The 13,860-nt window shown below is 34.3% G+C and overlaps 1 protein-coding gene across 5 annotated transcripts in view; it reads right to left on the bottom strand.

The window, feature by feature from the left end:
• The window catches only part of LOC145283596 (alpha-L-iduronidase-like), a 74,413-nt gene that overhangs the window by 18,529 nt on the left and 42,024 nt on the right, over window positions 1-13,860 (bottom strand). For all 5 annotated transcript variants that reach the window (XR_013868642.1, XM_080132530.1, XM_080132528.1 and 2 more), the window contains exons 10-12: window positions 8,381-8,523; window positions 6,284-6,405; window positions 4,131-4,256 (exon numbers count right to left, since the gene is read on the bottom strand). Coding sequence is in view for 4 of the 5 variants with exons in the window: in XM_080132530.1 (XP_079988656.1) it covers window positions 4,131-4,256; window positions 6,284-6,405; window positions 8,381-8,523 (391 nt within the window). In the remaining variant the exon portion in view is untranslated. The remainder of the gene's footprint in view (window positions 1-4,130; window positions 4,257-6,283; window positions 6,406-8,380; window positions 8,524-13,860) is intronic.

Below are 13,860 nucleotides of genomic sequence, written 5' to 3'. Positions count from 1 at the left end.
ATGGGATTCATTTACAGAGGATTTCCCTCAATCTTGGTTCCAAATTAGGAGCTTCAAAGATCAAGGGTTTTCCTAAGGATGTTGGTGGTACCTACAATAGCAGAAGTCAGAAGTCTGAAGGCCGTTTAAAACATCGGGGATTCATAGTTTTTTCAATTGTCCTTCCAGACGACTTGATACTACTCCTAGTATCCCTACTACAATCGGGATTATTTGTGTTTTAACCCAAGGCCAATGGAGCATAATTGCTCCACTTCTCGTTCTCTTTCTCTCTCACATTCCTGTCCCAGGGTACTGAGAAGTCTTCAATCTGTCATTTTTTGAGACCTTGTCAATGACGACCAAATCCGGACGATTATGTTCCAATTGCTTGGTTGTTATGACACTTTTGTCCCACCATACCTCTACCTTGCCATCCTCACTTGTTCTTACTTCATCAGACACCTCCTCAAACCATTTTCCAGCACACTTCACCCCAACCTTCTTACAGACCTCTCAATATATCCGGAGTCCCATGCGATTGTGTCTTTTGTGGTTCTCTCTCTGGGCCAATCCACTACACCCTGCTGCAAGGTGCGTAATTGACTCTGAGGTCTTATCACAAATCCCGCATTCTGCAGCAACTTCCTCTCCTAGAAACACTTTTTTGAACAATCATGTTCCTAATGCCTGCTCTTGTGCTGCACAAAAAAGCTTCAGTACTCTTAGCCAGATACCCAGCTCTAAGCCATTGCCATGATCTTTCACCAGCCACTTCTGCTATATCCTGGAAGAACCTTCCGTGCATTTTCTTCCTAGCCAGTTCCTCTGCTCTTTCTCTATCCATATGTTTCACATAATCAGACTTGCTCACATACCTCCACTTCATTGGCCACAACCTTAAGCATCCACTCCTCACTTCTAACCACATGCTCCTTCAACGACATCTCCTCGGTTCTAACACAATCTTTTACACTTTTAAATCCTCTCCCACCATCTTTCCTCCTTTGATACAGCCTCGCTACACTACTTTGAATGTGAAATATACCAAACATTGCTAAAATTTTTCTTGTTTTGATATCCATGGCATGCAACTCCTTGGCAGACTATTCTAAAATTCCTGCACTGTATCTCAAAACACTGACTGCCCATGCATTCACCATTTTCATTAGGTTTCCTCCATACAATTTTGATTTTGCTATTAGTTTCACTCTTCTAAGATACTCCTTCCTGACTTTCCCCTTCATTTCTGTGTTCATAATGCATACACCCCCCAACACTCCCAAATACTTATACCCTGTATCTTCTATTTCTTTCATAATTTCTCCATTTGGCAGCACTATTCCATTCGAATGAACCTTTACTCCTCTTTTCATCACCAGCACCGCACATTTACTCATCCCAAACTCCATCCCGGTGTCTTCCAAGTATGTCCCTACGAGCACTACCAGTCTCTTCATTTCCTTTTCATTTCTACCGAATATCTTCAAATCATCCATAAACAGTAGATGGTTGAGGCATCTTCCACCAGATCCAAAGTTATACCCCAGTTTCTCTCTCTTCAAGAGGATGTTCAGCGGCATCATTATCATTACAAAAAGAAGTGGAGATAACGAATCTCCTTGGAATATTCCATGTTTAATGCCACCTCTCTGTTTGCTGTCAGCACTGTTTTCCCTTGAGCCAGACTTGTCTCCAAAATCCCTACTACAATCTCAGCAACCTTCATCAATAGTGTTTCACGGATCCATGAATGAGAAACCATGTTGTAAGCCTTTCTGGAATCGATCCATGCTGCACTCAGATTCCTCTTTTTTTTTTTTTTTTTTGTTATTGTTGTTGTTGTTGTTATTATTATTATTATTATTATTATTATTATTAGAAGAAGAAGAAGAAGAAGAAGAAGAAACAGTCCAGAAGAACTTGAAAAAAAGACTAGGAGAAATTGGAATCAAATGAAAGACTGAGACTATACAGCTAATGGTAATGCAGTTGGGATGAGGTGTTACCACAAAATACAAAGACCACATTACAAAGGAGGAAGTTAACTTGTGGATAAATGCATAAAGCAAACTTGTGGACCCTACAGAAATCTTTTAGCCAGTGTAAAACAGCACAAAATGAGATCAACAGGACTTGCTAAAACAATATTTCAGGGGACAGTAAAAGGAGGAGGAAGGAGTCGAGAACAGAAGAGATAGGAGGATAACATCAGGGAATGGATGGGCCTGAGGTTCAGCAGCACCATCCCAATAGCACAGGACAGATGGGAGTAGAGAGCTGGTGAGAGTTTCTGCAGAGGCGGTCCCTACAGTCAACCATACAAAGATAGATAGAGAATGCTGAAAACTGATGAAATCTTTGAATAGAGAAATCAATACACATAAACTATAAACATTAACCAACCACATGTAAACTGCAACAAAAGTAAAACAAAAAGATCGAAAGGAACATTACATGGAACAAAGAAAACTGAAAACACAAAATTGTAAATTAACTATATATCCCATCTAAAGAACAAAATAAAAATGCTGGCATCACTCCAAATAGATTTGAAGAAGTTAAGAAGGATGAAAATAGCCAAGGAGGGAAAATACCAACTAGATCCCCATTGAAAAAAGTGTGAAAAGGACTGAGACCCTGAGGAGGCTCATTGCCACTCAAAATCTAGTGAAGACAAATGGTTGTTGCCAACGAGAAGTTAATGGCAGGTGGCTGTTGCAATAATACAAAATCGTTCGCAAATATTATCAAAAGAGGTAGAGAGTACTGAAAATCTGAGGAGACGAGTTACTCCAGGGAACATCACTGGTAATTGTAAGTGAGTAATCTCTGATGGTATTTATTTGCTCCCCCACTGAGCAAATTAGGCACAAGGCCGTTTTTAATGTGAGGTAAAAACCAGCTCCCCTAAAAGTAGGCAAAAAGGGGGCACTCTGGTTACCAAAAATAATAATTGTCCCAGTATAGAGAGTTTCCCCTCCATTGACTGGTACAAATTATCTTAAGTGCAGCATCTGCCGGAACAGATACTACACTTTGATCCCGGCCCGAAGGCAAAAAAAAAAAAAAAAAAAAAAAGTGAGTAATCTCTGATGATGGCCTGTGTGAGAACTCCTAGTGAGTTCCAATAATAATATTCTGTTTAACATTCATTTTACATGCTGGCATGCATTGAACAGCTTTAAAAAATGACTTCCAAATTATCTTTATTTATTCCCCTTTCTTGCAAGATAAAAATAAACGAAGTATCATATACATAAATTAAAACTTTGGTTTTAACTTATATATATGATACTTCGTTTATTATTATTATTAGGATTTATGCTAGCAAACGTAGCCAATAATATTTTAAATCAGGAGACAAATTTACTTGAATGAACCTGATTTTATTTGTGTGTTTAATTTTTTAGAAGAAATCTGTTGGTTTGTTGATTAAAGGGAAAACTAAAAAATTACAAAGCAATGAACTTGTGTTCATAAGAATGTCATTTCTTGCTGGTGTTGAAAATTAGCAAGAACACTTCATATGAGCATGAAACTATGAACAATAGAAAAAAACGATAACTTTGCAAGAACAATAATTGTCAATAATGCAAGTCCGTCATCTTATTCCGTTCTGTCGCCCATCTCCTCAAGAGAGACAACCTTATTGTTTTAGAGTTATTTCCCTTTATTTTTGCTTTTAACAGAATTAAATCTTAAATGAGAGTGAGATCATTGGAGAGAGATGTAGGCAGATAATATTGAGCTTTAAAGTTGATTCATAGTTATATTGAACCGATTAGCTCCCAAATTGGCTGCCAAATTCTATTCGATTAAATCATTTTGCATGTATTTCTTGTAGCAACGCATGTCGCGTGCATTCATGTCGAGGTGAAGAAAGAGAGAGAAAGAAGAAATGGAAGGAAAAAAATCAAAAGGAAGTGACCTAGATGCCTGCCATATCAAAATGTCAACATAGTTTGTATGCTGCACATAAATGGCTTGTTTTTTTGCTTCCCCAACAAATATAGCTTGTGTGTTTGTACCACACACAAACCTGATATAGCAGTTGTAACAGTTGCTATAGCTTCAACAACAGTCTTTGTGTTAAGGGGAAACTCGTGGCTAGGTTTATAAAAATACAATTTCAAAATGATTTTTCTTACCTGCCCAGGTGGAGATAACGCTTTTGAACAAATATGAACAAGCAACAGGGAAGGAGCAGAGAAGTTTGATATAGGTAACTCAACCACACCGGCATGAACAGCAACATGATGTAGCACCTGTAAACCCTACAAGACAAATCATAAAAGTAAAATATTACGTTTTAGTTGATTTTCATCAAAACAGTCAATTATTATTACATTAAAATCGACAAACACACATTCACTATTATTTATATAGACTCACAAAATAAATGGATGAAGCAAACATTGCTAGTATAAAAATATTTTCAATATATAAAAGAAAAAAATAAAAGCGTATAAATATAAATTAATATCTTTGAGAACTGTGATGTAAGCTTGGTTACAGATTTGCAAACAGAAAATCTCTATTATATTTTCATTATTCATTTTAGCAATGTTTTTATTAATATACAAATTTATGTTGCAAGAGAATATTATTTCTAAATGTTTGATAGTTCACTAAAATATAAGGGGAGGTAATAAAAATCTTTACTACAAAACAAGTAGAGAAAGCCAAACAATCAGAATAATATAAAAAATAGTTATCAATTCTTATTTCAAAAATATACAAACATCACATCAAAAAACGGAATGGACCCAGATTTATTAAAAAAAAATAAACAGACTTGGTGCTATTTGTGTTTCGAATTTCTAATGGCTGTTGGGAAGAAAAAAAAAACAAACATTTTTCACCATTCACTAATAACATCCAGTGCGAATGCACCTAAAGATGGTCGGAGGTTGCATCATCTGAAACGTTACAAAAAAAACAAAAAAAATGAGAACAATAGTCCAAACAATCCAAAAAATAATTATCAAGCCTCATCTCAAAAATATGCAAACAAGTAGAGAGAGAATAATTAATTAATGACTTTCTCTCTCTCTCTCTCTCTCTCTCTCTCTCTCTCTCTCTCTCTCTCCTTTGCTTTACACACCAAAGCTGCAGTGTGTAGGATGATAGTCCTCTCTCTATCACTACATCAAACTTCCCTTCTCTCTTTTTTAATTCTTAGCTCTCGGATCCACAAATTGTTCATCTTCAGCAGAGGAGTTGCAACTTATTTATCGTTTCCTACGACCTGGCCGAGGACTACTATGTATAATCCACCATGGTTCAGGACATGATGCAGACCAAAGAAGTCGGTACAATCTGAACAAGATGAATGCCATTGCAACAATATATATACATGTCGACACTGTATCACTGTGTTGTGCAGGTGTCTGACAAGACATTCTTCAAATTTGAGAAAAGTATAATAAAATCTATCTGTGTCTGTACATTTCCCTACACAATATCTCTATCAATTTTCAGTTTACAGACTCGAAATTTGATACACAGAGTAATGAGATTTGGGAAAATCTTTGTAATCGGTTTTTGGACAAAAATTTGGCTGTTAAGGAGTCAAAATTCAACGATTTGACCTTTGAGAACTCTACCAAACTCCTCCGCCAATTTTGGGTCTAAACATTTGAAATTTTAGATATAGGTTCCTTGGGCATGGATCTAACTTAATAACTTGATTTGAGCCCAAAACAATAAATGTCAAGGGATCATAATAGGGGTCAAAGTTAAAAAAAATTGACTACTGCGGTTTCTACCAAATTACTCAAACAATTTATGGTCTAAACATTTGAAATTTTACATACAGGGTATTCAGAGATAGGGCAAGCATTTTAATCAGTTTGGGTCGAAAATTGGAGCTACCATTATATAAATGTATGTATGTTTGCATGTCTGCCTAAAACTTTCGAAAGAGGTGACGAATTTTCACAAGATCAGTATCGTTTTTAAGCTCAACCTTTCAGATGACAAATATCGAAAAATTGGCTAAAAACATTAATTTCGTCATCTTCAACTGGGCAGTTTTCTATAAGGAGAGGTCGCTTTTTTCGCCGATATTGTCGAAAGTCATCCCTCTTTTCGATTGTCTAGCCTTAATTTAAACCTACGTCACTTCCGGTTTGGCGGTGGTTGTAACAGCAAAGATGTCACTTTTTTCTTCCCATTCTTTTCTTCCTTCGCAGTACAGGTTCGAGCCTGCTTTCCTACTACTAAAATGCTAGTTTCATATAAAATGTAATTTTCAATATTTTCTAAAAAGTATAGAATTATTTTGTTCAATATATCTTACTTCTTGTTTTCGTATTTCATGAAACTGTTCTTTGGAAGGAAAATCTGGTTTTCTCATTTTTTTCCACACATCATATGGATTTCCTCGGGAGTTATTGATTTGATAAACAATCATCTGGAGATCTTGAAATAAAAAAAAAAGAACACTAAAATGAATTTGATTGGTTAGCGAATATAATCTATTTAAATTCAATCAATGCACACTGAGTATTAGTATAAACATGAAAATGCATTCGGGTGTTATGAAATAAATACAACTTTTCTCTATTATCAGTACAATATCTGTATAGTATATCAATAAAAATTTATCTAAAAGTATGTTTTTCAAATTAAATTATCAATTTTTGAAGATATTTTTCTGATGAATTATTTTCCTAGAAGATTCAAGATGTTGAAAATCTTGGTTGTTTGGACGATTGAAGAAACGGTTGTTAAATTAATCTCTTTGCTGAAAAACAAAAATATTGTCATTGGATTCTATTTTTTTAATTGATTTTTTTAATTGATTTATGTATGCTCTGGAATTATAAATTTATATCTATTGAGCTTAAACACTGAAGTTTTGACCACAAAAAGTAAATATATGCATATAGTTATTCACAGATAGCCATTTCATTGTATCATGGCTCTTACGTGTAGCTAGATGTGACAAGTTTTTTTTCTATACTGAGATTCAAAATCCAATAGCAAAACCACTTGCAATCATGATTGGCAAGCAAGGAATTTAAACATTTTTTTTTTTACTTTTTCATCCTAAACAAGGTATATTATCACTTGGACGCAAAGGGCCATTATTTGGGACCACATATACAGATACACTATGTAAGAAATTGAACAGTGAGATGTCTTCATATTTTAATTTCTATATTTGTTATATTTGATTTCCTGTTCGATATACTTTGTTTCCACTAATTACCCGGTTGAGTTTTTCTTCTCGACCCTTACAGAACGACAACTTAAATAAAATAAACAGAAATAGAACAGTATCCATATGCTTTCAGAAACAATTAAAAAGGCAGAACAGAGAACTATCAACACTTCGAGCAACTCCAGTTAATAATTAAAAGGAAGTTAAAAGTCCGTCAATGTAAGAGTGGCATAGGAGAAGAAAAGAGATCAAAAAAGCATGTCAATTTCTTCTCTGATTCTTTTGACTTTGCAAGAACTTTTCTGGAGGATAAGAAATGGTTAACTGGAATTTCCACAAAAAAAAATTAACATCTATCTCCTAATGTCCATGAGTGACTGATTGAAAGAAAACAGAGAATATATGAGTGATTGATACGACACCAGTGTTCCCACTTGACATGACATCTTCACATGAAAAGAAAATCAATGAGAGCAACTAGATCCAACTTGAAACTTGACTTGAACAAGGTACCATCATTCGTTTACAAGTTATATACAGGAATCTTTTTTTGTTTTAAATCTGTTTTTTTTTTCACTCTAAACAAGTCACGGCGCCACCAGATTTGCAGGGATACTTTGTAAAGTGTTGGACAACGAGATGTCTATTCACATTACATGTGAACTTCTACATGTCAGTACAGTCAGGGAAGCAAAGTCTAGCAGTTCGAGAGAAGCTATTTGAGTAGAAGGCTTTATGGCATCTAGGGATCTCTACAGTGTGGGGTGGGATTTTGCCGCTTGTTGGGTTTGTCAGGGGCATTTACATCGAGGGAGCACCAGTGATAGGGTGTTGCCAATATCAATTGTCATGTGGAGGAAGAAAGATCAATAAGCAATAAGGATATGCAGAGGTGGGAGGGAGGTATGAATTTTGAAGAAGCATCCAAATCTTTTAACGAATTTTGTATCATTTGAATAGTGAGAGTAATATCGTTTTCGTTTTGTTATCAAGATACCTTTCGAACTACATACTCAGAAATGACTACATTGATGTGTTGGTCCAAAACAGAGATTCTCCAGTATGCCCATCTGCCTTGAACGTACAGGAGTCTTAACACAGAGAAGCAAAGGAAAGCAGAGAGACCTGACAGTATTGTGGCTAGATTTAAAATGTTATAGATAAATTTCAATTACTACTCTCTCAGACAGTGGCAGATAGCCTTGCTAGTATTTTAATAAATCTTCTTACCTTTACTTGATGTAGGTGGCACACTGACATAAATACGGACAGACAATCCATGATCATTCGTTTGATTTCTTTGTTCATTCTTGTCAGAGTCAAGATCCGGACCTGGATCAGTTGAATTGAACAACAATATAGACATCTGGAAACTGAAAATCAAACATATCATCATCATCATCATCATATTTGGTTAAACACCCATTTTACATGCTGGTATATATTGGATGGTTTTAAGAGATTGACTTTCAAACTAACCTATCTCTGGTCTGGTCTATTTCCCTTTCTTTCAAGTCCAATTTTATCACTTCCTCCCATGTTTCCCTTTCCTTTTTAAACGAAATGTGCTAATTTACGTATTCTACATCTACTAATCCAAAAACTCTTGTCAGTTCTTTCATCATAGCATTAAAAGCCGATATCTTTTCATCGGACATCATCAAAATTTCACATCGAAGATCAAAGTGGAGTATCTGTTCTGATGCTACACTTTAATTTTTTATTCTCTGTTAGTAGAGGAGAAATCCTTCACGACTGAGACAACTTTTATTTTTGTCCCTTCCCCCACATAAAAAAACCGACCTTGGTGTCTAACTCTGCCCTCATGGGGAGGCAAGTAAATAGGAACAAGGCATATTTTTCTTATTTGTGGACCAATTTTTAACACAATTATATAAATGAACGTAAAATAAAATCAGCATTCCAATGATCTTAATTTCATATAAATATTTTTATATTCCAAGTTTTAAAAAAGGAAAACAAATGCTCAAAATTGATGATGAACCATGGTGTTACTTAATTTAAAGACGCTGCTATATTATGTTCTTTTGCTTCATCTATTATTATTCTTTCTTTTTATTTAAACATATATTTAATTTTTTTTTAAATTATTTAAGAGATATTTTATTTTCAGTATTAATTATTTCTGTAAAAATTGTTCTGTAAATTAACATGTTTAAAACATTTAAATAAACAAATTTATTTCTTTTTAATCAGTTTTAGTCCAGTCAAATTGTGGCTGAACCTCAAACAAATTGCTAACAGAGGTTTTTAAATTGCATTGTGGGCAAGAATATCTCCTTTTTCAGATAAAAAAAAGTTTACCAAAATTGACCTTGCGGAAAGGGGTCAACGACCGCCATCTTTAAAGGGTCCCCCCCCGATTCTAGTTTCCCTCTCTCAACTCAATTATTGTAAGGATATCTTCAAAAATAACAAATATATCAATGTGAAATTTGATAAACCAACAGTTTTCATGAAGTTGAATATAATTATAAACTTATAAGTTTGGTTTTATTTGATTTTGGTTTACGGCATATCAACCCTTTTGGATTATTTGATACTAGTCCAGTCAATCTAGCTGTTTTTTTTTTTGTCTCAACCTCAAATAAATTGCTAACAAAGGTTTTTAAATTGCATTGTAGGCAAGAATATCTCCTCTTTCAGATAAAAAAAAGTTTACCAAAATTGACCTAGCGGAAAGGGGTCAACGACCGCCATCTTTAAAGGGTCCCCCCGATTCTAGTTTCCCTCTCTCAACTCAATTATTGTAAGGATATCTTCAAAAATTACAAATATATCAATGTGAAATTTTATAAATCAACAGTTTTCATGAAGTTGGATAGAATTATGAACTCATTGGTTTGGTTTTATTTGATTTTGGTTTATGGCATATCAACCCTTTTAGATTATTTGATACTAGTCCAGTCAATCTAGCTGTTTTTTTTTTGTCTCAACCTCATATAAATTGCTAACAGAGGAAGCAGGGACCAGGAAGGGAATTCCAAAGTTTAGCGGTTCTGGAGAAGAAACTACTGAAGTAGAAAGCTCTCTTACATCTAGGGATCTCTACTGTGAAAGGGTGGGATTTAGCTGCTTATCGGGTTTGTCGGAGGTATTTATGTCGAGGGGGTACAAGTGCTTGCAGTTCGTCAGAGCATTCACCGTTAAAGTACTTTTAGAACAGGCAAAGGGATGCAACATTTCGTCGATGGGACAGAGGCTGAAGCTGAGATGACAGTGAAGGACTTATCAGATTGGCAACTCTTTTGAACCTTGTCTAGAAGCGAGAAACTAGTGGCAGATACACCAGCCCAAATATGACAACAATACTCCATACATGGGCGAATGGTGGCCTTATAGAGGTACAGAATACTTTCGGGTGTTAGTAGCTTTCTAGCATGGTAGAGAGAACCTACCTTCCTCACAGCGGTCCTGGCAATACTCTCAATGTAATTGTTCCAACTCATGTTTCCTGTGAACGTTAGGCCGAGGAATTTAAAAGATGTACTTTCAGATAAAGAGTCATTGGCCATTGCTATTGGTGGTAGAGAAGGTTTCTTGTAATTATTGAAGGAAACAAGCATTGAATGTGACCATCCATTTTTGATCGAAGTTCATCCTCTAGTGTTTCTGTCATTTCTTTAGATATGTGTTCATTTGTTTTCTTGTCGTGTCTGTTATAGAGTGTGGTGTTATCAGCATATATACCTATCTCACAGCCAATTTTGTCAGGGAGGTCATTTATGAATATTAGGAATAATAGAGGTTCAAGGATAGACCCCTGAGGCACTCCTGCATTTATATCATATTGTTTAGATGTATGACCGTAGAGAACAACATGGATTTTTCTCTTATCTGTCAAAAGCCTTAGATATATCTAGAGCTACCGCTCTACCCTCCCCCGCTTTGTCCAGTGAATGGTATATACGTTCTGAGATTACAGTTAAGATGTCTGCTGTGGAATGGGCTTGCCTAAATCCATATTGTTGGTCAGTCAGATGTTTAGCATCTGTAAGGTGATGGACTAGAGCTTGGTTAATTAAGGTCTCAAATTTTTTCGCGAAAAGTGGGAAGAGCCTAATGGGGCGATAATTTACTGGGTCAGTTCTTTCGCCAGAATTCTTGAATACTGGTACCACAGAAGCAGTTTTCCAACAGACAGGAAAGCAAGATTCATTAAGGCATTAGTTGTAAAGTTTGGAGAGAACTGGAGCTACTTCAGCAGAGCACTTTTTTAATAGCACAGTCAGGATGAGATCAGGTCCACATGCTTTTGCAGTGTCAAGATTTTTTATTAACTAAGATGCTTTACTTCTGAGAACTTTCAAAATCGAAACCCGTTTGGATCTGTAAATAAATTGCCCCATTCTGAATTCCATCATCATCTGCACTCAGTACATACCCGGGCAGATGATTTCCCCTCATTAGTAATCATAGCTAATCAACTTTTTCATTATATTCTATAAGTCCGTACTTGACATTGCCTTTGAGTCTTTTATTTTAGTTTCTTTATTTTTTTTTTTTACTAAATTATTATTATTTTTTTATGTGGGATTTTAAAAGCTAAAATTAATCATTACAGCTACAAATTATTGAGCTTAATTTATTATAAAATTATAGTTAATTTTATTAGGTTATTATTTTAACAGCACATGTTTATCCAAAAATTCAAATTATTTTGAAGTAATTGGAAAAGAAAAGAAAGAAAACTTACAGGCTCCGTAAGTGGTTTCGTATTCTTGAATTTTGTTTTTCGCCGTGGTTTTGCATGTGTGAAAAAAAATTTGGTTGACAAAGGGGAGGCAACTCTAATAAAGTTCGAGAGGGGATAATCTCCCTTTTATTGTTGAAATTTTAAGGAGTTGTACAAATTTTTGTTTCTGCTACAATTAGAGGTTCCCATATGCTTCTAATTTCTATGCTTGGTCTGCTAAGTAATTTTTCCGTTTTTAACATATGTGCCACTTCTTCAAGTCATCTGACTTTCCATTTTGCATAACGACCAACATGCCTGACGAAAGTCAAAGGCTATACCGACCGAAACATTGCACAAAAAACACTCAAGGTGAGAACAATAGTCTAATCAAAACAAGTAATGTGAACTTCATCTCAAAAATTCAGAACTGTTATTCACTTTTCTTTAAAATTTAAATAATCAAAAGAGAGAAGGAAAGAGAGAAAGGAGAAGGTCTAATAAAAAACATACAATATTCCGAAATCGTTTGACTTGCTGCAAAAACGGAACCTGTTAAAAAGTGGGTATTTTGTCTATTGTTTCTGTTATAATTATTTAAACCACTGATACTGTTGGACATGTTTAACCTGGACCTTTTCTTTATCTAATGTAGAATATAATAGTAATACACACGGACGAAAAAAACGCTTTGGATAATCACAGATTTCAAGGTAGTTCTACTAAAATAGCCATATTTTTCAAACCAAAGCACTTCAAGTCTTCAAATTACTACTGTTTTGTTCGGAAATGAATATACTTTCAAATGAATAAATAAATATGAATGTACATTATATATTTTAAGAGTTTTAAGCAAATAAAGTGATAAAAATGTAAACGTTATAAAATGGCATTTTCGGTAAGGTTTTGTAATGACCCTCCCTGTTTTCTAAAGGCCCATACCATGATTGTATGAAGAATTTTGTTATGAAATTTGGAAACCAATTAGAAGAGGTGTTAATCTTAATACTGTCAAGTGTCCAAAATATTTTTGACCATTTCTTTTTTTGTCATGTTAAAAATAAGACTTTAATATGACGAGTATCGAACATTTTGAAAACAAATTTCATCGGGCACCCACTAGTAAGTAAATCATTCTTTTTACTATCTTTATCAATTGAAAGTATTATTCTATGTTGAGTAGGACCACGGTAATTGATAATAATTTAAAAGGATCTACTCAAAAAAAAATGTTTCTGTTTCTTGAGTTTCATCAAATTAAGTTAGTATTAGTAACAGCAGCAGCTGTAGTATTAGTCATAGCACAGTATAAACAACACGCGTTCTTTCATTTTTATTCACGAACGAATTAAGAAAAACATGAAAATATGAATATAAATGTTCTGATATGTTTAATTAGAGCTATTTTGTTATCAGAATAACATTAGTTTAGAACTATTCGGTTTTCAGAATGTATAATAACAACAATCCCAACCAATTCGGCATTATAAATTTGTTGCAATTTCTCACATTTCTGGTCAAATTTAAAAACATGATTAAAAAACAAAAACTTTTGTAGATATATAGCTTGCATTAGTTTTGAACAGTGAATTAAAACAATGTTTTACTGTGAACAGCCACAAATGTTTTTTCAAAATCAAAAGATGTATGAAAATCTTGTTTGTATTACTATACACATAGATTCGAAAAAGTTGTCAAAAAACAAATATATAACAAATAAATGTTATCAAAGGCAAGATAAGTTACTTTTCTACCTAACTGGATATATTTTTAGTGTTTTTTATTTAATGTAACATGTTTATTCAGCTTGAAAACAGTGTTTACCGATGTATTGGAAAATTTAAAATGGCGTCTGACTCTCTCTTTGAGGCGGTAAGTTTGGGAAAATGAGTTATAAATAAAAAAACAGACAAAATACTGTTAGAAACTCGCTCAATATATGTTACCGTGACATAGGCAGATATATATTTGGCGGGTTTTTAACAGTATTTTGTCTAGTTTTTTATTTTTAACT

The sequence above is a fragment of the Euprymna scolopes genome, chromosome 8 (genome assembly GCF_053919585.1).
Source record: "Euprymna scolopes isolate OS-2025 chromosome 8, ASM5391958v1, whole genome shotgun sequence".
In the NCBI taxonomy this organism is placed as follows: Eukaryota; Metazoa; Mollusca; class Cephalopoda; order Sepiida; family Sepiolidae; genus Euprymna; species Euprymna scolopes.
Note: the sequence above shows the minus strand (reverse complement) of the source record. Positions and strands in the feature narration are given on the sequence as shown.